This window comes from Acipenser ruthenus, chromosome 46 (genome assembly GCF_902713425.1).
Source record: "Acipenser ruthenus chromosome 46, fAciRut3.2 maternal haplotype, whole genome shotgun sequence".
Lineage (NCBI taxonomy): Eukaryota > Metazoa > Chordata > Actinopteri > Acipenseriformes > Acipenseridae > Acipenser > Acipenser ruthenus.
Window position 1 is genome coordinate 4,432,271 of NC_081234.1, and position 26,475 is coordinate 4,458,745.

General features: G+C 41.1%; 2 protein-coding genes across 3 annotated transcripts in view; one reads left to right on the forward strand and one right to left on the reverse strand.

Annotated features, from left to right (window-relative positions):
- LOC117966425 (synaptobrevin homolog YKT6) overlaps positions 1-26,475 on the forward strand; it is a 160,382-nt gene that overhangs the window by 101,915 nt on the left and 31,992 nt on the right. The gene's annotated exons all lie outside the window — the stretch shown is intronic.
- LOC117397714 (NPC1-like intracellular cholesterol transporter 1) overlaps positions 1-26,475 on the reverse strand; it is a 52,169-nt gene that overhangs the window by 14,970 nt on the left and 10,724 nt on the right. Inside the window, exons 1-11 of one of the 2 annotated variants that reach the window (XM_033996510.3) lie at positions 22,036-22,195; positions 15,949-17,498; positions 15,540-15,640; positions 13,886-14,058; positions 11,275-11,403; positions 5,934-6,116; positions 5,236-5,350; positions 4,259-4,524; positions 3,161-3,250; positions 1,796-1,986; positions 870-997 (exon numbers count right to left, since the gene is read on the reverse strand). In XM_033996510.3, coding sequence (XP_033852401.2) covers positions 870-997; positions 1,796-1,986; positions 3,161-3,250; positions 4,259-4,524; positions 5,236-5,350; positions 5,934-6,116; positions 11,275-11,403; positions 13,886-14,058; positions 15,540-15,640; positions 15,949-17,498; positions 22,036-22,083 — 2,974 coding nt within the window. In that variant the 5' untranslated portion in view covers positions 22,084-22,195. Of the gene's footprint in view, positions 1-869; positions 998-1,795; positions 1,987-3,160; positions 3,251-4,258; positions 4,525-5,235; positions 5,351-5,933; positions 6,117-11,274; positions 11,404-13,885; positions 14,059-15,539; positions 15,641-15,948; positions 17,499-22,035; positions 22,196-26,475 lie in introns of those variants that run through there. The other variant, XM_059013514.1, reaches the window with a different exon arrangement.

Here is a 26,475-nt window from a genome sequence, read left to right on the forward strand (position 1 = left end):
CACACAAATGCACACAGGGGCGGGGCACTTTGCCACATCCACTCACCAACTTTTCTGAAAATTGGCCAAAACACGATGATGTAATATTATGTGTGTTAAATGTATAATGTGGACAAGTAGTTAATGCTTATTTAGCCTGTATGTATTTTTCGGGACGGTAGTGCTTCCTTCCTTCCTTCCTTTAATGTACGGTGATCTTTGCAGTGCCAGTCCTTTTGGTAGGGGTGCGCCGATACTCGTGCTTGTTCTTGTGATTGCCTTTGAGAAGTATTGATTGGCAGGTTTTAAATAAATCCATTCACTAACGTGTTGAATTTTAAAACAAGAAAGGCTGTCCTTCCCTCACCTTTACAAATGAGTACCAATCAATGGCAACAACTAGGACCCCCTTGAAATTAGATGTATATCTGACGGGTTCTATCCTGGTTCAATAAATACATTTGAATGTGAAGTTCCAGACTGTTTTTAAAGCCGTTTGGAAGCGAGTTTTCCTCTCATCCGGGGCGCTGAATTGTCAGTTTACGGTACTCAGTTGTAAAGGGGAGGATATTTCTTATTTTGAAATCAACACACAACACAATGAATGGATTTATTTAAAACCTGCTGATCAATACTTCTCAAAGGCATTCACGAGAACAAGCACGAGTATCCCACCCCTACCTTTTGGATTGCATTTTGGCAAAATATGATGTTTGTTTTCAACAGATTTTAATGTATTGATAAATTGGTAAGATTCCGATGATTCTCTGTATGTGTGTTCACTATTTATTTTTTTTCTCTATCTTCCTTATTTTTTTAATGGGTTACAAGTTGCTTGACGATTCATTTTCTTACAGAATTATGGTATGAATATAAAGAGGGATTCTTACTGCTTGTTGACGGACAGAATTTCCCCTGCTGGGGACCAAAGGAGTGTAAACGACAGCACTTGGAAATCGGGTTCAGCCAGTCGATAAAGTCATCGACCCAAGAGGAGGCTGGGATTGCCAGAAAGGATCTGTGGAGAAGAAAAACTAAATAAAGAATACGTCCACATTATTCCAACATTATGACATGCCTCTTAATAACCCAGCCTGCTAAATGAAGAACAGTTCATTGATAGTCAATACACTTGTAAAACATGTTCACTAATGCTGGTTTCAATTTCAGAGCAACTTAACATATGTATTGTACTTCCTGTTTCGAATATTTCATGCCATTACACCCTGGTGAAGTTTAAAGAACCCCTGTGGCCTCCATAGGGCTCTCAAACAAATCTTCTCAACAAGAACAGCTGGTACACCAGAGTGTAACCATTCATCTATCCCCTGTCCCTGTCTACTGGATCAGAAAAAACACATTTGTTCTACTACAGTGGTTTTTCTTACTGATGTATTTCTTAAACCACAAGAGACAGTGTTGCAGGGAGACAGGTTAATGGTACACTATTGTGTATTGGCTGTATCTAGAGAGAGGCGATGCTTGAGAGTATATAGACAACAGGATGATTTGAAACAAAAACATACCAAACTTCTCTTTCAGCACCCTTGTAATGCAGTGAATTGCTTTAAAGGACCATAAAGTACTTTTATAAGCCCCTGTTAAACTCTTTGAGCTATTTAAAAGACCTGAAAAAAATAATGTTAATGAGGATGTGTCTATGCAAACTGCACCTATTTATCGCAGTAAATAGGTGCAGTTTGCATATTTATGCAGCACAACATAAACTGTTACCGAATTGTACTGTCACGCCTATCGGATCTATCGGACAGAACTGAATGAAGCAGCTGAGAACAGAGCTGAGAAAGGTACTTACTCTTTGGGGAATGTTGTGGCATACTGGATTTTCTGCGTCATGGAGTTGTTGTTACAGCCCACACTGGAGCAGACCCCATTCATCCCCTCAATGCTGGAGAAGTTGTACCCTCGCGTGGTCACAAAGTAGGTGGGAATGCCCACCTCGAAATACTTGTACAGGTACTTGAAGTAATCCAGCATGTAGGAGTCCTACAGGAGACAGAGAACACCGAGAGAAGATTGAGAAAGAGAGAGGTAACGGGCATTGTGTGATCAGTGTTGGGGAAGTTACTTTTATAAATAATCTGTTACAGTTACAAGTCAAACAAAATTTTAACTAGTTACAGTTACTTCTCAGGCACAGTTTACATTTTACAGAGATATTTTTGTGCGGGGTGGTCATGTGACATGATTTGATTTGCACTTTTTAAGCACTTTCTGATTTCCACGTTATGCACTCGCTGCGCTCTTTTTTATAAACGTAATGTAACTACATTTTTTTTTCACCTTACAGTTCCAAGTTACTGTAACGTGTTACTCCCCTCTGTATCACCCCTGCCCCCCCTCCACGTAACACTGTGTATGTGGAGGGGGGGGGCAGGGGTGATACAGACAGGGTGGATGAGGGGGGGTTGATACAGACAGGGTGGATGAGGAGGGGGTGATACAGACAGGGTGGATGAGGGGGGGTGATACAGACAGGGTGGATGAGGGGGGGGTGATACAGACAGGGTGGATGTGGAGGGAGGGGGTGATACAGAGGGTGGAAGTGGGGGGGGGCGATACAGAAAGGCTGGCTATGTTATTTATTTTCAAACCTAAAAATGGATGAAAATGAAAAAAATAGGAGGGGGGTTCCTAATGTCCCCTTCCCTTATTATGATATAATCATTCTGAGTGCTTCTTTTAGCAGATACTGTGTTTTTCATTTTATTTTACTGCTTGCACCATAATTTCACTCTCAGAGTGACACTGTCCCCACCCTTCACAGGCTTCTTTCCTGTCATTGACCAACCAGCTGCTTCCCTTATTGACTGACATGCTTTCAGTCAGTAACATGCTTTGACCCAGAAGACACTGCTGTGGTGGCCCAGGAAGTTCCAGTGTAACAGATTTCCTGAGAATAGGGTATAGAAACTGATAACTTTCTGTAACATGAAGTAGTGCCAAATATAATGTTTTAAAATGAAAATACATGTTTGCCATTACAGAGTTTCTTTCAATCTGTACACCTGAGACCTTTGTAGCTAATGGCACTGTAAAACAGGTAAGATTGATGGCTATTTTGTTAGCTACAATTACTTTAAGACCCACTCAGAATGACTGCAAACTGCAAACAAATGTAACCTCTTTCTCACGAAACGCTGAGATGTGACTATCTCACCGTCGGCACTGACAGGTCCTGATCCAGACCCACTCTCACATGGAACATCAGGAAGAAGCAGGCACAGAACATGAACAAGAACAGCAGCATCTGTGGACAGAAGAACCAACACAGCATTCATTAGGGCGTTACTGTGATGACCAACAGGGTGAGGACAATGGCCTTAAAGCACACACATTCCATCTGCCATTGCATATCTAGGTAACCAATTTCCAGTTTCACTGGAGTCAGTTCAGCTGGGAATTTTTCATAACTGTGCTATTAATCTTAAAAATACTACAAACTGATTTATTTCAGCTTTCTTCCTAACCTGTAAAACATTTGTTATTGTTAAACTGGAACATCCCAAGTCTTACACATTGACACAACCATGGCCGTAACTAGCGATGAGGACACCCAAGGTCGTGTCCTCAGGTATTTTTTTGCATCATCAATGCTGATGCTCATGTAAAAATTCTGGTAAAGTACAAAAGACTTCTTCATTTTCTCTGTTGCTTTTCTGTGTAACATAGATTTGGCAGTTGAATAGTAAATACCAAGCAGTCCTATAAATACTGCCAGCTATAGCTTGAAACCTAAGTTTGACTTCGGTAGAATGTCAGCTGTGGTTACGACGCTGGACGCAACTATTAATCAACTTGCATGTAAGATCTCAGTTATCTTAACCAAGTATCAAAGTGCCAAGAAACATGGAACCAATTGTCCAAATATCCAAAGGACTGTAACAAGACATGGAACAACTAAAAGTGCACAGCAACATTGTATTTTTTTTTGTTTATCTTCTCAAGGTTATGTGTGCATCCACGGGGTGGAGGGGTGTGTTTGACACCACTATACATCTTATATGTCTAGCTTTTGCTACATAGAACTGTTCCAAATACATATATATATATATCATTACTTTATAATATATATTGATACTGCTTGACAAATTAACTGTCAATTTACCGCAAAAGTCTCTTCTTCAGGTGTAAGTGGAAAAGAAACGGGTGTTTTTAATGTGTTCTTGGAATAACCTGTTACTCTGGTAATAATCTTCCAAACCTTTAAGCACACGTGTAAAGCTGATTAAATCACTGAAGTGGGAGGAGTCCATACCACTATGATCCTGGTGGTGCTGTGCAAGAGGAAGGGAGCGTAGTAATCTCTCATGAGAGGAAGCAGGAAGCCGTCGCTCTTCTTCTTCCTCGTGGCGTTCTTCACCGACACACAGCAGAGCACATCACAGCGGGAGCTGTCCTGACGCCGGGCGTCTAGAGACAGGAGTGCCACGAACGCAGACATCTGGAGCAGGAAGTCCAAGAAAACGGCGAGGGCTGCGTACAACGCGAACGACCTCACTGCTGGCATAGTACTGAGGGCTCCTGAGAATACAATGGATTCAAACAGTAAATCCTTGGTAGGGAAGTAGAGCGAAGCCTCCAATAGTAGTCAGCTTTCAACAAACATTATATCATGCCAGCAGCGCTTCAATGTAGTTGGGTCATAAAGATCCCAGTGATTCAGCATCAACAACATGGCTAGTTAACCCCATTCCATAACCTCACCACTCTATCCTAATTCTTTCCATGCTGCACTTAAAGTATAGACTCAAGTTAACTTTTTCTATTCCATTCAAGATTTTAAAGACTTCAATCTTAAATCTTCTTTGTTCCAGGCTAATAGATTCAGCTCCCTCTATTCAGCCCTCGTATGGTTAAGGTCTCGTATGGTTGCTTTATGCTGGACTCTCTCCAGGACCACAGGTCCTTTTTTGTATTGTGGCAGTCACAATTGAACACAGTATCATCATGGCCTTTTCTGATTGTACATTTCTGACTGTAGACTCAAGCCACCTGTTTGTGGAGAGTGTTAAACCCTTATATCTCGAGGCAACGTCACTCAAAATTGCACTGCCTGCCAGGATGCCCTTTTCAAAACAACATGCTGCTTCGCACTGCAGACAGTAAGATGGAAACAATAATGCACTGGGGTGTTTTGTACATTTGCTTTGCCTTCGTTTTTTATGGGCAGCACTCTCCAATCACCCTGGTACAGGATTTCTGGTAACATCCCCCCCCCCCCAAAGTTCTCACCTAAGAAGAAGCAGATGGACTCGGACATGCTGCAGAGGAGCATGCTGGGAGCCACGTTGCCCAGGACTCTCCCTATCTGCTCCTCCCTCCGCTCTCCCGGCTTTCGCTTGCTTCTCTGAGGAAGAGAACCCAGCACGTGATTGCACTACAGTACAGAACCCGCTGTGTCACGTCCATGTTTCAAGATCATGTCACAGAAGGTACACATAGCACAGGCATTACCGAATGTCTGTGGATTTGTACAGCATTGTAATGGTTCTACGGTAGCACAATGTGGTCCCTGAATTTCATCTTTTCTGTTTTGAGAGAATGTTAGAAGTCAGGCTGTGAGCAATTGTATTTGAATGAATACATTTGATAGATATGTTTTCCATCAAACTCACTGTCCTATTGTTTACCTGGGTATATCCCTTATGGAAGTGTACCACAGTACATGTTCACAGTAATTCTGCAGTTCCCCAGTGCTTTTTTATGCTTTTACTATTGTATACTGTTATAAGGGCTCTGCATGTTATGCATTAAGTGACGAAACCTGATAATGAACGAGGAACGAGGAACCAGCTCAAAACAAATAATATACTCCAAAAGATCAAAAATGAACCAAACGAAGAATCATAGGCATGTTTTACATGACAAAGAGCAGTAGAACTAGAACAGAAAAGTCTCCCCCCGTTGGCCTTCCTTTCCATGATGCTAACCTGGTACTCCAGAACGAAGATGAAGATGTTGTCAGCTCCAACAGCCAGGACTAGGAACGGCACGACCTGAAGGATGATGAGCGACGAGGGGATCCCGATCCAGGCGTAGAACCCCATGGAGGAGAGGACTGCACAGCCCACCACCAGGATCCCCCCCAGACCCACCACGATCTTCGAGTTGACCTGAAACAGAGACCCCGCACTATAACTCCAACCTCATAGTGTAGCATAGTGTACAGAGCATGGGAGAAACACACCAGCACTGCAGCCTCATAGCATAGTGTACATAGCTGGGGAGAAACACATCACATGTAATGCGTTACTGTAATCTGATTACATTTTTTAGTAACTTTTTCAGTAATGGTTCCTTTATCAGACAGGTTATGAAATGTAGTAGCGGATTACATTTTACGTGCAAAAATAACATAGATACTTTTAGAACATAAGAACATAAGTATGTTTACAAACGACAGGAGGCCATTCGGCCCATCTTGCTCGTTTGGTTGTTATTAGCTTATTGATGCCAGAATCTCATCAAGCAGCTTCTTGAAGGATCCCAGGGTGTCAGCTTCAACAACATTACTGGGGAGTTGGTTCCAGACCCTCACAATTCTCTGTGTAAAAAAGTGCCTCCTATTTTCTGTTCTGAATGCCCCTTTATCTAATCTCCATTTGTGACCCCTGGTCCTTGTTTCTTTTTTCAAGTCAAAGAAGTCCCTTGGGTCGACATTGTCACTATCTTTTAGAATTTGGAATGCTTGAATCAGATCTTTATTCAAGACTGAATAGATTCAATTCTTTTAGCCTGTTTGCATACAACATGCCTTTTAAACCTGGGATAATTCTGGTTGCTCTTCTTTTCAGTCTTTCTAGAGCAGCAATATCCTTTTTGTAGCCGGGGGACCAGAACTAAACACAGTATTCTAGATGAGGTCTTACTAATGCATTGTAAAGTTTTAACATTACTTCAAGACGTGCCTCTGCGCTTCAGCAGATACATTTCAAACAGTAGCAGGTGCTCAATCACAACAGGACAATGAATTAGAATAGGCTGCTTACCACCGATGACTTCACTAAATGGACTCTCCAGGAAAAGCATGAAAAGAGCACACTTGTTAACGTCTCAGAGCACCTCTGTATGGACTATAATAACTGTCTCACATACATGGATTAATTTAAATTACACTGCGAAACTACCAAGTGTGCTCTCACCTTTCACGCTTTTCCTGGAGAGTCCATTTAGTGAAGTCATCGGTGGTAAGCAGCCTATTCCCTTTTAACATTACTTCCCTTGATTTAAATTCAACACTTCTCACAATATATCCGAGCATCTTGTTGGCCTTTTTTTATAGCTTCCCCACATTGTCTAGATGAAGACATTTCTGAGTCAACATAAACTCCTAGGTCTTTTTCATAGATTCCTTCTTCAATTTCAGTATCTCCCATATGATATTTATAATGCACATTTGTATTGCCTGCATGCAGTATCTTACACTTTTCTGTATTAAATGTAATTTGCCATGTGTCTGTAGAGTTCTGAATGCTGTCTAGATCATTTTGAATGACCTTTGCTGCTGCAACGGTGTTTGCCACTCCTCCTATTTTTGTGTTGTCTGCAAATTTAACAAGTTTGCTTACTATACCAGAATCTAAGTCATTAATATAGATTAGGAATAGCAGATGACCTAATACTGATCCCTGTGGTACTCCACTGGTTACCTCGCTCCATTTTGAGGTTTCTCCTCTAATCAGTACTTTCTGTTTTCTACATGTTAACCACTCCCTACTCCATGTGCATGTATTTCCTTGAATCCCTACTGCGTAGTTAAAACATGTTTTAAAAGGACTACAGCTAATGCATAACGTGGAAATCAGAAAGCGCTTCAACAATGCAAGTCAAACCTTACATGCACATGAACGCACTTTTCATATCCTCTTGCTAGAAAATGGCGTCAGAGGAGGGAACAAGGGGGTTTGATAGCTGGATCTACGAAGAATATTTTGAGCTGCAGCCTGATCAAACCGAAAAAAATATTGCTGTAAAATGTAAACTGTGCCTGAGAAGTAACTATTTGTAACTGTAACTAGTTACATTTTGTTTTCAAAGTAATAAGCTACCATTTTGATCAAGTAACTTGTAACTGTAATGGATTACTTTTTAAAAGTAACTTTCCCAACACTGATAATGTATTATATAATCCTGCCAGATTGTCTTGGAATAAAGCGACAATTATCCCACCAGCAGTGGTAGTAGGAAGGGTTAACATTGGGAGATGGTATAGGAAGGGTTAACATTGGGAGATGGTATAGGAAGGGTTAACATTGGGAGATGGTATAGGAAGGGTTAACATTGGGAGATGGTATAGGAAGGGTTAACATTGGGAGATGGTATAGGAAGGGTTAACATTGGGAGATGGTATAGGAAGGGTTAACATTGGGAGATGGTATAGGAAGGGTTAACATTGGGAGATGGTCATGGAAGGGTTAACATTGGGAGATGGTATAGGAAGGGTTAACATTGGGAGATGGTCATGGAAGGGTTAACATTGGGAGATGGTAGTAGGAAGGGTTAACATTGGGAGATGGTATAGGAAGGGTTAACATTGGGAGATGGTAGTAGGAAGGGTTAACATTGGGAGATGGTATAGGAAGGGTTAACATTGGGAGATGGTCATGGAAGGGTTAACATTGGGAGATGGTCATGGAAGGGTTAACATTGGGAGATGGTATAGGAAGGGTTAACATTGGGAGATGGTATAGGAAGGGTTAACATTGGGAGATGGTATAGGAAGGGTTAACATTGGGAGATGGTATAGGAAGGGTTAACATTGGGAGATGGTCATGGAAGGGTTAACATTGGGAGATGGTCATGGAAGGGTTAACATTGGGAGATGGTCATGGAAGGGTTAACATTGGGAGATGGTCATGGAAGGGTTAACATTGGGAGATGGTCATGGAAGGGTTAACATTGGGAGATGGTATAGGAAGGGTTAACATTGGGAGATGGTATAGGAAGGGTTAACATTGGGAGATGGTATAGGAAGGGTTAACATTGGGAGATGGTATAGGAAGGGTTAACATTGGGAGATGGTATAGGAAGGGTTAACATTGGGAGATGGTCATGGAAGGGTTAACATTGGGAGATGGTAGTAGGAAGGGTTAACATTGGGAGATGGTATAGGAAGGGTTAACATTGGGAGATGGTCATGGAAGGGTTAACATTGGGAGATGGTCATGGAAGGGTTAACATTGGGAGATGGTATAGGAAGGGTTAACATTGGGAGATGGTATAGGAAGGGTTAACACTGGGAGATGGTATAGGAAGGGTTAACATTGGGAGATGGTCATGGAAGGGTTAACATTGGGAGATGGTAGTAGGAAGGGTTAACATTGGGAGATGGTATAGGAAGGGTTAACATTGGGAGATGGTATAGGAAGGGTTAACATTGGGAGATGGTCATAGGAAGGGTTAACATTGGGAGATGGTAGTAGGAAGGGTTAACATTGGGAGATGATATAGGAAGGGTTAACATTGGGAGATGGTAGTAGGAAGGGTTAACATTGGGAGATGGTCATGGAAGGGTTAACATTGGGAGATGGTCATGGAAGGGTTAACATTGGGAGATGGTCATGGAAGGGTTAACATTGGGAGATGGTCATGGAAGGGTTAACATTGGGAGATGGTATAGGAAGGGTTAACATTGGGAGATGGTATAGGAAGGGTTAACATTGGGAGATGGTATAGGAAGGGTTAACATTGGGAGATGGTATAGGAAGGGTTAACATTGGGAGATGGTCATGGAAGGGTTAACATTGGGAGATGGTCATGGAAGGGTTAACATTGGGAGATGGTAGTAGGAAGGGTTAACATTGGGAGATGGTATAGGAAGGGTTAACATTGGGAGATGGTCATGGAAGGGTTAACATTGGGAGATGGTCATGGAAGGGTTAACATTGGGAGATGGTATAGGAAGGGTTAACATTGGGAGATGGTATAGGAAGGGTTAACATTGGGAGATGGTATAGGAAGGGTTAACATTGGGAGATGGTCATGGAAGGGTTAACATTGGGAGATGGTCATGGAAGGGTTAACATTGGGAGATGGTCATGGAAGGGTTAACATTGGGAGATGGTAGTAGGAAGGGTTAACATTGGGAGATGGTATAGGAAGGGTTAACATTGGGAGATGGTCATGGAAGGGTTAACATTGGGAGATGGTCATAGGAAGGGTTAACATTGGGAGATGGTCATGGAAGGGTTAACATTGGGAGATGGCATAGGAAGGGTTAACATTGGGAGATGGTATAGGAAGGGTTAACATTGGGAGATGGTATAGGAAGGGTTAACATTGGGAGATGGTATAGGAAGGGTTAACATTGGGAGATGGTATAGGAAGGGTTAACATTGGGAGATGGTAGTAGGAAGGGTTAACATTGGGAGATGGTAGTAGGAAGGGTTAACATTGGGAGATGGTATAGGAAGGGTTAACATTGGGAGATGGTATAGGAAGGGTTAACATTGGGAGATGGTATAGGAAGGGTTAACATTGGGAGATGGTCATAGGAAGGGTTAACATTGGGAGATGGTCATAGGAAGGGTTAACATTGGGAGATGGTATAGGAAGGGTTAACATTGGGAGATGGTCATAGGAAGAGTTACCATTGGGAGATGGTAGTAGGAAGGGTTAACATTGGGAGATGGTATAGGAAGGGTTAACATTGGGAGATGGTATAGGAAGGGTTAACATTGGGAGATGGTATAGGAAGGGTTAACATTGGGAGATGGTCGTGCGACGTGACTGGAAGTCAGCATGTGCAGCGTTCACAAGCCTGAAGCATGAACCAGTCTTTAAAACAAACAGAACTTTTGAACCCAGATTTAAACGGCTGCATTAGTATCATATGAGATCCACGTTTAAAAATGACTTCATACACAAAAACTTTGTCTGTCTGAGGTTTCTGAGGTACTACATTTCAACATAACCCTGAAAAAATCACATTAGAAGTCAATGGATTCTGACCTGTGGTTATCTAAATCCATGCTGAGGTGCGTACATGTGTATGTATGCATGATTCTGTGTATGTATGATTCTGTGTGTGTGTATTATTATGTGTGTATGTGTGATTTTGTGTGTGTATGTATGATTCTGTGTGTATATGTGACTGTGTGTGTATGTATGATTCTGTGTGTGTGTTATTATGTGTGTGTATGTATGATTGTGTGTGTGTATGATTCTGTGTGTATGTGTGATTCTGTGTATGTATGTGTGTATGTATGTATGTATGTATGATTTTGTGATAGTCCTAAAGAAATGAAAGTGTGCACATTTCTCACAACTCACCAGTACACTTTTGAAAGAAGAGTACTCTCCGAGTGCCAGGGCAATGTAGATGAAGATCACTGCATAGCTGATCATGAAGATGGGGATATCCTCCATTGTAGTACGGTTGATTTCATCTTCCAGTGATCTCTGTGGGGCAAACAAAGCACAGATCCATTTCACATGTGCCCTATAATACATTCACATCAAACACATTGTATTGTACTAGTTTACAAGCTGGACCGGTGCATGCACTGTTACTTATTATTCTTACAGCAGCCAATACAATATCATATGTACAGTAACACCGTCATTATCAAACTTCAATTCCCCAAACTCCTCTGTTATATGAAACCTGTCTCGATGTATGCAGCTCTTCTGCCCTGTTGTCAAAGTAAATGCATGACTCAGCTCTCAATAACTGCTATTTACAAGGACAGTTTAGTACTGTTTGTTATATTATATTATTTGCATTATTATTAGGTGTCTTGATTGGGAAAGTCATATAAACAATTTCCCATGTAATTCTATTATCCAAATAATTTGATTAACACCCCCTGGTCTCATTTGGTTTGGATATACTAATCTTAATGTAACATCATTTCCATCTGATGCAAATCTACAACAAGCCATCTAATAGAAAGACATTTCAGATGGCTGGATCACATCAATACCAGTGCCCACTACATATATACAGTATATATATATATATATATATATATATATATATATATATATATATATATATATATATATACAGACGTGCTCAAATTTGTTGGTACCCCTCCACAAAAAACGAAGAATGCACAATTTTCTCTGAAATAACTTGAAACTGACAAAAGTAATTGGCATCCACCATTGTTTATTCCATATTTAATAGAAATCAGACTTTGCTTTTGATTTTTTATTCAACATAATATTGTAAATAATAAAACAAATGAAAATGGCATGGACAAAAATGATGGGACCCCTAACCTAATATTTTGTTGCACAACCTTTAGAGACAATCACTGCAATCAAACGTTTTCTGTAGCTCTCAATGAGACTTCTGCACCTGTTAACAGGTAGTTTGGCCCACTCTTCCTGAGCAAACTGCTCCAGCTGTCTCAGGTTTGATGGGTGCCTTCTCCAGACTGCAAGTTTCAGCTCTTTCCATAGATGTTCGATAGGATTCAGATCAGGACTCATAGAAGGCCACTTCAGAATAGTCCAATGTTTTGTTCTTATCCATTCTTGGGTGCTTTTAGCTGTGTGTTTTGGGTCATTATCCTGTTGGAGGACCCATGGCATGCGACTGAGACAGAGCTTTCTGACACTGGGCAGTACGTTTCGCCCCAGAATGCCTTGATAGTCTTTAGATTTCATTGTGCCCTGCACAGATTCAAGGCACCCTGTGCCAGGTGCAGCAAAGCAGCCCCAAAACATAACCGAGCCTCCTCCATGTTTCACTGTAGGTATGGTGTTCTTTTCTTTGATAGCTTAATTTTTTCGTCAGTGAACATAGAGCTGATGTGACTTGCCAAAAACTCCAGTTTTGACTCATTTGTCCAAAGAACATTCTCCCAGAAGGATTGTGGCTTGTCAATATGCATTTTAGCAAATTCCAGTCTGGCTTTTTTATGTTTTTCTGTCAAAAGTGGAGTCCTCCTGGGTCTTCTTCCATGGAGCCCACTTTCGCTCAAAAAGCGACAGATGGTGCGTTCAGAAACTGACGTACCTTCACCTTGGAGTTCAGCTTGTATCTCTTTGGCAGTTATCCTTGGTTCTTTTTCTACCATTCGCACTATCCTTCTGTTCAATCTGGGGTCGATTTTCCTCTTGCGGCCGCGCCCAGGGAGGTTGGCTACAGTTCCATGGACCTTAAACTTCTTAATAATATTTGCAACTGTTGTCACAGGAACATCAAGCTGCTTGGAGATGGTCTTGTAGCCTTTACCTTTACCATGCTTGTCTATTATTTTCTTTCTGATCTCCTCAGACAACTCTCTCCTTTGCTTTCCCTGGTCCATGTTCAGTGTGGTGCACACAATGATACCAAACAGCACAGTGACTACTTTTCTCCATTTAAATAGGCTGAATGACTGATTACAAGATTGGAGACATGTGTGATACTAATTAAAGAAACTAATTAGTTTGAAATATCACTATAATCCAATTATTTATTATCTTTTCTAAGGGGTACCAACAAATGTGTCCAGGCCATTTTAGAATATCTTTGTAGAAAAAGCAATAATTCATCTCTTTTCACAGCTTCTTTGCTTTATTCTATGACATACCAAAGGCATGCAAGTATACATGATAAAATAGCTTTTAATTTCATCACTTTTCAGGAGGAATGAAGCATTATTTCAATGAGCTGTAAGGGTACCAACAAATTTGAGCACGTCTGTATATATATATATATATATATATAGGCTGATACCTAATAAAAGTTTACCATGGTAAATTTGCACGATACCATTTCTCTGTGCTGTACAATGCTTACCTATGCTTTCACTATGCTTTATTACACTTGCTATGCTTTTACTTTGGTAAACTGATACAATGAATTCTATAAGTAATCTAGCTGCACATTCTTTGATTTTCTCATTTCAGAAGCTCATGTCCTGCAGCTGGGTTTATATTTCCATACCTCTGCCATGTAGGTAAAGGTGAAGTTGGTGGAGGGGTTCCTCTGGTACTCCTGCACCAAATCTAAGAACTTCTGCTCCCAGCGCAGAGCCAGCTCAAACCCAAGTGTGTCCCGCTGGAAGTTGTTCAGGGAGAAAGTCAGGATGAGGGCCTCTGCTTCCGCGTAATCCTCATCTGAGAGACAAAGAGGGATGGGAGAGACGGGGTCAGTTCTTTACTAGCTTGGTAGACTACCTCCTCCTTTCCCTTAGGATGTGCCCTATAGCCTGGAGATCGCAAATTCAAATCCAGGCTATGTCACAGCCGACCGTGACCGGGAGTTCCTAGGGGGCGGCGCACAATTGCCCGAGCGCTGGCCGGGTAGGGAGGGCTTAGGTCAGCAGGGGAATCCACGTCTCACCTCGCACCAGCGACCCCGGTGGCCGATACGGCGCCTGTGGTTCTGCAGTGGAGCTGCCAGATCTGTGTTGTCCTCCGGCACAATAGGTCTGGTGGCATTCGAAAAATGACGGCTTGGCAGGAGCACGTTTCAGAGGACGCATGCTCCAGCCGCCGTTTCCCGAGTCGGCGGGGGGGGGTTGCAAGCAGTGAGCCGAGGATACAGATAAGAATTGTACTAAATTGGGGAGAAAACGGGGGTAAAAAAAATTGGGGACGACTAAATTTATAAAAAAAAAATAATAATAAAAAAAATAAAACAATGAAGGACCCGGCATGAAGGACCAGACATGAGGGACCAGTGGTGGAATTGGGCCGGACCGTGCCTGAACGCCATGGTAGGAGTGAAAATAAGACCCGGACGGCGTTCCGGAAATAATTGTAGACAAGCGCTGTGCACAATTATAGTTTAAAACCCGTGTTTTTACTGTCATTCTTAATTAAAAAATCTAATTGTTTGCAAATGTGTACATATATTGTAAGGTAAAACATTTTTTTTCACTGGATATTATTATTCTGTACATCTTAATCACTTTCTGCTATTTGTTTATTTAATATATCACTGCCAAAAGGCTATTTAAGATTTTTTTAAATAAGCGCGCACTGGTCAATGAAGTGGGTGCTCTTGGAGATGCCCCAGCAACAGAGGTTGCCCTCCCAACCAATCACCTGCTAGCAGAACCCACATATAGCTCGAGGCAGATGTTTGATCTTTCTTCACAAGAGACCGTTCTTCACACAGCACAGAAAGTAATTTACTAAGAGGTGGGTAAAATCTAATAGTAATTATCTTCATTTGAGTTAATCAAAGAAAAATCTGAAATAAAGATGTATCACAGAGAGCTGTAGAACATCCACGTAAAAAAGAACGTTATTTTGCTTTTGTTAAGTACTAAACTCATGACTGATGACGATAATCAATTGGCCTTAACTGAAAAAAAAAAGATACTACTCACAGCGAGTAGTCTAAAGCCGGTATATAAAAAAACACAAGTTGTATTGTTATTGTTACTACTACTATTACAATAAATGAATCGGAGCAGCTTGCACTGTGTCAGTACCGGTACCAAATTCTTCAATCAGGCTGCTTTGCTCATTTTTGCCTCCTAGAGCTGAAATAAATTTCACGCAATGTCTGTTTGAATAGTAAATAATTTGTTCCAGACCTACACTCAACCTTTCAGAGAGAAAGCAGGAATGACAAAGTAGTGCCTTACTTTTGTAGCCTCCCACAGCCAGGAAAGGAAAGACTGGAGCCCCATAGTCTGCCATGCAGCTCAGGCCCAGGTCAGTAATGTCCTTAAAGGAGAGTGGAGAGCTAGACAAGACAACAGCATGCTGTTAATATATTCACACATAATAAAGAAAGCCATTATGAAGCTATACATGATTAAATCATTTTGTTTTCTAACATAAACATGTGTTTTCACTCATTTATAACCTAGAAACATTCAATAGTGCTAAATTTGGAAATATTGAAAGAAACTTAAAATGCCAAATGTTTCAACAACAGGCCTTTTTATCTAGTCATTGAACACATTGAGGAAAAGTCGAAACATCTGTCATTGAACGTATTAAGTTTTTTTTTTTAGTAGTGTTCTATGAGTTTCCAAAATACACACTCACTTGATGCAGTAGAGGAAGTGATCCCGCCAGTCCACCTCTCCAGTCTGCCCATTCACTGTCATGTTTATTTTGGCATCCAAGTTTTCACGGCTGTTCTGGAAGTACTGCACCAGGCTGTTGACAGCACAGTCAGTCAAGCTAGGGTTTGTGGGGTTTAAGGGGGCGTAACAAACATCCTTGAGGCTGATGGTCCGTCCTACCTCATCCGACCAAAACTGGATGGCCTGCAGCCTGGTCTGGAACTCCAGGAGCTCCAAGATGAGATCCTTGGAGAGCACCCCACTGAAGTTCTGCCTGCCGAAGAGAAGGGAGTTGTAGGCATATCCCTTGTGGTTGGGGGCGGTTAGGATGATCTGATTGGTCCTGAAAAAATGGTCAAAGTTGGCGTCGTGGAAAGCTTTTTCCTTCATTGCACGGCTGTTAGGAGATGACCACAGCTCTACAGGGTCAGTCGTCAGCTTGATGAAAACCAGTCCAAAAGATAAAACCAGAACAGCAATCAGGGAGATCAGAATTACCTTGATGGGGTGGGAGGCCACCATTGTCCCCCATTTCTGGAAGAGCGAGCCCAGGAAATCCTGAGTAGCTAAGCTGGCTTTATCAGTGCAGGTGACCTCGTGAAGGTGAACCTCTTTTTTAACCTCATTGTCATTCTTATCCTTGTTCTGAGATTTCAACCCCCTGTAGAGGTTTGACACAAGCAGAAAGCCCACGAAGGAGACTGAGAGTCCGCAGAAAACAACCAGGCAGACTACAAGCACCCCATCCAGCTGCCCGATTTTAAAGGGCCCTGAATCAGGAACAGGTGGGGGGATTATGGGGCAAGACGCTACACAGTCCAGACATGAACAGGCCTCTTGTTCTGGGGAGGTGGACTCATTGCAGCTCCACACTCGGGTGCTTAAGGGCACAATGCCCTGGCCCACTTGGGTATTGTTGTCTATCAGTCGGAAGTCGATGTCCAGCGGGGCTAAGCCATTGCCACTGTTCCCTTGGAAGTCCAACCAGCGCTGGGTGTTACAGAGAGTGGAGCCATATTTGCCACACATGGTTGAGATGGCGAAGCCTCCTGTGGCTGGGATGCGCACGTTCTTGCAGGAGTCGAAGGAGCGGTCTGCGAATTCGCGTGAGAGATAGGCCTGGTACTCAGTGACGGCCTCTTTGATGACACCATTTATGGTGACATTGTAGGTCCGGGTGATGTTAATGTGGAGGCTCTGGTTAGGGTTGCAGGTGTTTTGGCAGTAGATATTTACAAAGTTCTCGACACACGACGGACAGCGGCTCAGGATGGGCTTGGAGAGTAATAGACTTTTTTGGAGAGTGTTAAGCTGCTCTAAAGAGCAGCACGCTTGGGTGGCACCCCCCTTGTATAACATGGGACAGACTTCCTGTAGCTTTTGTAGATGGAGGCCCGCCAATGGCTTGGCTGGTCCATTGTAAATGCAGGGGATGATTGCAGGTATCAGGCTGCCAGAGACAGTGGGGTTTTTGCCACACTCATCGTAGAAGGTGCAATAACCCTCTTGGTGGATCTGGGTACAGCTAACCTAAGACACACAAATAGTTTACCAGGATGAGTATTGTCTTACTCATTCAGTTTTCAAGTAAATACCACAGATGAACAGCCATTTAAACACAAAGTGGAGTGGAGAGCATGTTAAGTTACCATTTATTAGCAGATCATGAAATTTGCATTCACACATCGTTAGTAAATGAACCAAGGCATTCCTGTTTCCATTTCTTTTACTCAGGAACATTCGCCAGGATAAACAGAATCCAGTTCACACTCCCTCCTGCAACAATGCCGTGCTCTGATTGAAATGAGTGGGAACAGAAAACCAGCACTGTTGCAGGAAGGACAATAATCTGGATACACCACAGTGCTTATCACAGAAATTCTGTTTATCCTGGCGAACGCTCCTGAATAAAAGTTGAGAAATGTATTCACCCATTTGAGTTTTATGACCCATGATGCAGCAAAGGTAAAGTATTGCATTTCTTATAAACTCTGCAGGTAGATCTGTAACACTTTAAGATGACTATCGCCCACTTGTCCCACTCCTTAAACACTCCTCAGAAAAGGTGTGAGCAGCCTTCTTATCAAATTGCAAGGTGCTCGGCCCATTTGATAAGACACGGCATCTCCACCGGTGCATCAGACCTTTACAACAGCACAGACGAACATTGATCCTGAATTATTTGCTATCTGTCATTGCAAGACTGTCTGATGCATCCTGTCCACAAACAGTGGCTTTTAAAATTACAGAAATATAATCACATACTTCATACGGTACATTAGTTTGCAGAAATGTGCACAGTGCAGAAAACTCTTTAAACACTGCAGACCTGTCAAGAGGTTTAGGAAATTCCATCCTAAACCAAATAACTACAATGAACACAGCAGAAATATAACTACAATGAACACAGCAGAAATATAACTACACTGAACACAACAGAAATATAACTACACTAAACACAACAGAAATATAAATACACTCAACACAACAGAAATATAACTACACTGAACACAAAGGAAATATAACTAAGAACATAAGAACATAAGAAAGTTTACAAACGAGAGGAGGCCATTCAGCCCATCTTGCTTGTTTGGTTGTTAGTAGCTTATTGATCCCAGAATCTCATCAAGCAGCTTCTAGAAGGATCCCAGGGTGTCATCTTCAACAGCACTACTGGGAAGGTGGTTCCACACCCTCACAATTCTCTGTGTAAAAAAGTGCCTCCTGTTTTCTGTTCTGAATGCCCCTTTATCTAATCTCCATTTGTGACCCCTGGTCCTTGTTTCTTTTTTCAGGTCCAAAAAGTCCCCTGGGTCGACATTGTCTATACCTTTTAGGTTTTTGAATGTTTGAATCAGATCGCTGTGTAGTCTTCTTTGTTCAAGACTGAATAGATTCAATGCTTTTAGCCTGTCTGCATATGACATGCCTTTTAAACCTGGGATAATTCTGGTTGCTCTTCTTTGCACTCTTTCTAGAGCAGCAATATCCTTTTTGTAACGAGGTGACCAGAACTGAACACAATATTCTAGGTGAGGTCTTACTAATGCATTGTAAAGTTTTAACATTACTTCCCTTGAATTAAATTCAACACTTCTCACAATATATCCGAGCATCTTGTTGGCCTTTTTTATAGCTCCCCCACATTGTCAAGATGAAGACATTTCTGAGTCAACATAAACTCCTAGGTCTTTTTCATAGTTCCCTTCTTCAATTTCAGTATCTCCCATATGATATTTATAATGCACATTTTTATTGCCTGCATGCATACTTTACACTTTTCTCTATTAAACGTCATTTGCCACATGTCTGCCCAGTTCTGAATGCTGTCTAGATCATTTTGAATGACCTTTGCTGCTGCAACAGTGTTTGCCACTCCTCCTATTTTTGTGTTGTCTGCAAATTTAACAAGTTTGCTTACTATACCGGAATCTAAATCATTAATGTAGATTAGGAATAGCAGAGGACCTAATACTGATCCCTGTGGTACAGCACTGGTTACCTCGCTCCATTTTGAGGTTTCTCCTCTAATCAGTACTTTCTGTTTTCTACATGCTAACCACTCCCTAATCCATGTGCATGCATTTCCTTGAATCCCTACTGCGTTCAGTTTGAGAATTAATCTTTTATGCAGGACTTTGTCAAAAGCTTTCTGGAAATCTAAATAAATCATGTTGTATGCTTTGCAATTATCCATTGTCAATGTTGCATCCTCAAAAAAGTCAAGCAAGTTAGTTAGACACTCAAGCAGGTTAGTTAGACACTACACTCAACACAACAGAAATATAACTACACTGAACACAACAGAAATATAACTACACTGAACACAGCAGAAATATAACTACATTCAACACAACAGAACTATAACTACACTGAACACAACAGAACTATAACTACACTGAACACGACAGAAATATAACTACACTGAACACAGCAGAAATATAACTACATTCAACACAACAGAACTATAACTACACTGAACACAGCAGAAATATAACTACATTCAACACAACACAACTATAACTACACTGAACACAACAGAACTATAACTACACTGAACACGACAGAAATATAACTACACTGAACACAATGGAAATATAACTACTTTGAACACAGCAGTACCAGTCATTTTGGAATTATTATTATTTATTTCTTAGCAGATGCCCTTATCCAGGGCGAATTACAAGATATCACATTATTTTTACATACAATTACCCATTTATACAGTTAGGTTTTTACTGGAGCAATCTAGGTAAAGTACCTTGCTCAAGGGTACAGCAGCAGTGTCCCCACCGGGGATTGAACCCACAACCCTCTGGTCAGGAGTCTAGAGCCCTAACCACTACTCCACAATTACTTATTTCCATGTTTTATAATCTACAATCTGTTCATACCTTTTATTTGCACTAGCACTATTATCAGTACCAGTAGTCCATCTTTAGTTCCGCTTGCATTTCACTTTGCTGATATCATAAGCTGCTGCTTCCTGGTAACTAATTGCGTTATGTGTAGTTCAGATTCACCATGCAACCTACAGTTAGCTGCAGTAGTTTGTCTGTGGCTTTGTATTTGAAATATTTTTATCCTGATCTAAGTTATGAACTAAAAGACTCATCACAATAAAGAAAAGGGCCAGTAATAACCATGATACAGCTAGTGGTAGAAAATCGATTTGAAAATCTTTTCTAAACATTATAGTGGGATTGTTTTTTTGCTGAAAAAGATAATCAACACCCATCAGATTCCTTTGTATTCCAAATCGTATAAAGTTACAATCCTATAAAATGTATCTGGGTCAGTTTACGGTTTGTGTGTAAAAACTGCATTGCTGCCATCATTGTTTCCTGCCTGCTTGTGTTCTTACAGTTCAGAAAAAATCAACAGATGGGGAAACACAATCCGAAATCATTTCTGCTATGTTCAGCATGAGAGACAGACGATCAGCCAGATAGACAGATTCAACAGATGGGGAAACACAATCAGTTATCATTTCTGCTATGTTCAGCATGAGAGACAGACAATCAGACAGATAGACAGATTCAATGTCGTTCTGTGAATAGGACTGTGTTTTATATGAAAACTGGAAACTGCAATCCCCACAGACACTAATTCTGAACACAACATGTACTTTGGCAAGGTTTTAGAGATCACTTTTGGGAGTTTCCTTAGAGGATAACAAACACTGGCTCCAATGACTGTTACCCTGGCTGTGATGCATTAATGTTTGCAGTTGTAAGGCCAAATACATGAAAAAATAAATAAAACCAAAATCCCATTAACAAACTTACCAGACACACAACGACATGACACACGGCATAAACAAACTTACCAGACACACAACGACATGACACAAGGCATAAACAAACTTACCAGACACACAACGACATGACACAAGGCATAAACAAACTTACCAGACACACAACGACATGACACAAGGCATAAACAAACTTACCAGACACACAACGACATGACACACGGCATAAACAAACTTACCAGACACACAACGACATGACACACGGCATAAACAAACTTACCAGACACACAACGACATGACACAAGGCATAATCAAACTTACCAGACACACAACGACATGACACACGGCATAAACAAACTTACCAGACACACAACGACATGACACAAGGCATAAACAAACTTACCAGACACACAACAACATGACACAAGGCATAAACAAACTTACCAGACACACAACGACATGACACAAGGCATAAACAAACTTACCAGACACACAACGACATGACACAAGGCATAAACAAACTTACCAGACACACAACGACATGACACAAGGCATAAACAAACTTACCAGACACACAACGACATGACACACGGCATAAACAAACTTACCAGACACACAACGACATGACACACGGCATAAACAAACTTACCAGACACACAACGGCATGACACAAGGCATAATCAAACTTACCAGACACACAACGACATGACACAAGGCATAAACAAACTTACCAGACACACAACGACATGACACAAGGCATAATCAAACTTACCAGACACACAACGACATGACACAAGGCATAAACAAACTTACCAGACACACAACGGCATGACACAAGGCATAAACAAAGATGGGGTTCATGCTAGCAGTCTTTATGTTGAATTTCCTAAACCCTTGTAAAAAAAAAAAAAGATGCAGTTTTCAGGTGAGTGTTTGAAGAGTGCTCAGGAGTAGCTCCCTGTCCTAGCGTGTGAGAGACAAGCTGTGGAAGCAAAGTCCCCTTGGCTCAAACAGTATTGATGCCTCTTATCGCCTATCTGGTCTGATCGAAGAACACCAATCCCCGTTCAGTGAACCTGTAAAACCACATTGATCATTAACCCAGGTTCAGTCATGTTTTCAAAATATTAGAACTAGCAGGTGCACTACCAGAGGAAGCAATGTGGGCCTGATACACAAGGGACTGCCCTGTAGGCCAAGCCAGGAGGTTTCTATGGCAACTGTTTCTGTATCTGGGGCCCTGCCCTTCCAGAACAGGCATTTATAACTGCAATTGAAACGAGATAAGACAGAAGTCATTAATAGGTTCTCAGAAATAGATAGAGTTGACAAAAATAGATTTGGGTAAACTGACTTCAGATTTGAATTCCAAGGTGAGAAACTTGGGGGTTATATTTGATTCTGAGCTAAGCTTTGAATCTCATATTAAACAAATTACTTACGTGTCTATTTGTCATCTGAGAAACTTTTTGTAAAATCATTCTTTACTTGTCTGATGCTGAGAAAAAGTACTTGCCTTTATCTCATCTAGATTGCACTACTGCAATGCTTTGTTTTCTGGTCTTACAAGTCATGCTCTGTCACGTCTACAGCTGCTAGGGTTCTAACTAAAACAAAGAAAAATAACTTCTGTGTTGGAGTCACTGCACTGGCTTCCAGTTTGTTATAGGATTGATTTTAAAATGATATTGCTAACATTTAAAGCACTTAATGGCCAGGCACTGGACTATTTAACTTAGATGTTAACTCCATATCAGCCTGCGCGTACATTGAGGTCAGCTGACAGTGACTTACTTTGTGTTCCAAGGGTAAAGCGCAAAAGGAAAGGAGAAGCTGCTTTTTGTTATAACGCTTCCAGACTGTGGAACTCACTGCCATTCTGTCAGAGATGCACCCTCAATGGCAATTTTTAAAACTAGACTTGACACATTTTTATAATATAACCTTTTTAAATTGAATGTACTTATAATGTGTTTTGTTTCTGTTGCCTCAAATGGTTAATATGAATGTTTTCTTTTAGTTTGTATTGTTTTTTATCACTTTTTACTAATTCTTAATTATTTTTTAAATTCTCTCCTTTAGTACACATGTTTATTTTCTTTGTATTTTAAATGTATTTTCTTTGTAAAGCACTTTGAGCTGCTGTTAGCATGAACGGCACTATATAAATAAAGTGTATTACAGTGGCTCTCAAAAGTATTCACCCCCCTTGGACTTTTCCACATTTTATTGTGTTACAACATGGAATCAAAATGGATTTAATTAGGAGTTTTTGCCACTGATCAACACAAAAAAAGTCCATAATGTCAAAGTGAAAAATAAAATCTACAAGTTGTTCACCCCCTTTGCTATGACACACCTAAATAAGCTCTGGTGCAACCCATTGTCTTTAGAAGTCACATAATTAGTTGAATGGAGTCCACCTGTGTGCAATTAAGGTGTTTCACATGATTTCAGGTTAAATACAAATTCACCTGTCTCTGGGAGGTCCCACAGTTGGTTAGTACATTTCCTAACAAAAACTACATCATGAAGACGAAGGAACATTCAAAGCAAATCCAGAATAAGGTTCTTCAAAAGCACCAATCAGGGGTAGGATATAAGAACATTTCCAAGGCATTGAATATCCCCTGGAGCACAGTAAAGTCAATTATTAAGAAATGGAGAGAATATGGCACAACTGTGAATCTGTCTAGAACAGGCCATCCTCAAAAACTGAGTATCTGGGCGAGAAGGGCACTAGTCAGGGAGGCCACCAAGAGACCTATGGCAACTCTAAAGGAGTTACAGTGTTCCACGGTTGAGCTGGGAGGCCTGTGCATACGGCAACAATAGCCCGGGTGCTTCACAAAACTGGCCTTTACGGGAGAGTGGCAAAAAGAAAGCCATTGTTGAAAAAAACTCACATCAAATCTCAGCTAGTTTGCCAGAAAGCATGTGGGAGACTCTGAGATCAAGTGGAAGAAGATTCTATCAACGCTAAGTACTATGTTTGGCGCAAGCCTAACACCGCACATCATCCTGAGAACACCATCCCTACTGTGAAGCATGGTGGTGGCAGCATCATGCTAAGGGGATGCTTCTCTGCATCAGGGCCTGGAAAGCACGTGAAGATAGAGGGCAAAATGGATGAAGCAAAGTACAGAGAAATCCTGGAGGAAAGTCTGCAAGAGACCTGGGACTTGGGAGAAGATTCATCTTCCTGCAGGACAATGACCCCAAACATACAGCCAAAGCCACACTGGAATGGTTTAAAAACAAAAAGGTCAATGTCCTGGAGTGGCCCAGTCAAAGCCCGGACATCAATCCAATGGAAAATATGTGGAAAGAGTTGAAAATTGTTGTTCACCAAAGGTCCCCATCCAACTCGACGGAGCTTGAGCAATTTTGCAAAGAAGAATGGGCAAAAATTGCAGTGACCAGATGTGCAAAGTTGGTAGAGACTTATCCAAATAGACTCATGGCTGTAATTGCTGCCAAAGGTGCCTCTTCCAAATACTGACTCAAGGGGGTGAATACTTACGCAATCAATTATTTTCTATTTTGTATTTGTAATTAATTTAGAACAATTTGTAGATTTTATTTTTCACTTTGACATTATGGACTTTTTTGTGTTGATCAGTGGCAAAAACTCCTAATTCAATCCATTTTGATTCCACGTTGTAACAATAAAATGTGGAAAAGTCCAAGGGGGGTGAATACTTTGGAGAGCCACCGTATTATATTATGATAAGAACATAAGAACATAAAAATTAAAGAACAAGAAAAGGCCATTCAGCCCACCTATGCTCGCTTGCTTTGGTGCCAGCGTGGTCCGTTAGCACTCAGGAAAACAACCCAAACAGGTTAGGGGAAATTAAATCTCTTGGAATCCGTGGCTAGACAGACCGCCATCTTCCAGGTAGCTAACTAAAGGTTTTAAGAACATAAGAATATAAGAAAGTTTACAAACGAGAGGAGGCCATTCAGCCCATCTTGCTAGTTTGGTTGTTAGTACCTTATTGATCCCAGAATCTCATCAAGCAGCTTCTAGAAGGATCCCAGGGTGTCAGCTTCAACAACATTACTGGGGAGTTGGTTCCATACCCTCACAATTCTCTGTGTAAAAAAGTGATTCCTATTTTCTGTTCTGAATGCCCCTTTATCTAATCTCCATTTGTGACCCCTGGTCCTCATTTCTTTTTTCAGGTCAAAAAAGTCCCCTGGGTCGACATTGTTTTATACCTTTTAGGATTTTGAATGCTTGAATCAGATCACTGCGTAGTCTTCTTTGTTCAAGACTAAATAGATTCAATTATTTTAGCCTCTCTAGAGGCTTTCTAGAGCAGCAATATCCTTTTCGTAATGAGGTGACCAGAACTGAGCACAATATTCTAGGTGAGGTCTTACTAATGCATTGGAAAGTTTTAACACATGGATTAGGGAGTGGTTAACATGTAGAAAACAGAAAGTACTGATTAGAGGAGAAACCTCAAAATGGAGCGAGGTAACCAGTGGAGTACCACAGGGATCAGTATTAGGTCCTCTGCTATTCCTAATCTACATCAATGATTTCGATTCTGGTATAGCAAGCAAACTTGTTAAATTTGCAGACAACACAAAAATAGTAGGAGTGGCAAACACTGTTGCAGCAGCAAAGGTCATTCAAAATGATCTAGACAGCATTCAGATCTGGGCAGACATGTGGCAAATGACATTTAATAGAGAAAAGTGTAAAGTATTGCATGCAGGCAATAAAAATGTGCATTATAAATATCATATAGGAGATACTGAAATTGAAGAAGGAATCTATGAAAAAGACCTAGGAGTTTATGTTGACTCAGAAATGTCTTCATTTAGACAATGTGGGGAAGCTATAAAAAAGGCCAACAAGATGCTCGGATATATTGTGAGAAGTGTTGAATTTTTCTGCACAGCTTTCTGCACTCGGTGGGTGTGTCAGGAGCGAGAGCGGAGAGAGCGAGAGGAGCGAGAGAAAACGAAACTTTAAAAAATAACCCAAGGAACAGTGAAGGCTATTGCTCAGCCTGACTTGGGTTTGTTTATTTTTGTGTTTGTGATTTTGTTTTGTTTAAACCTTTTATTTTCGCTCTGTGAGCAAGTCTTTTTGTTAAACCTTTTTATTTATTTTTGTATTTAAATAAAACGGCGCCGCCGCGTCTTTTGTTTTGAATTGCAGTATTTGGCGTCAGTTTGTTTTTGGTTCCTGCTTCTGACCTGACGTCACCGCCCAGCCACCCTGTCACAGTATTA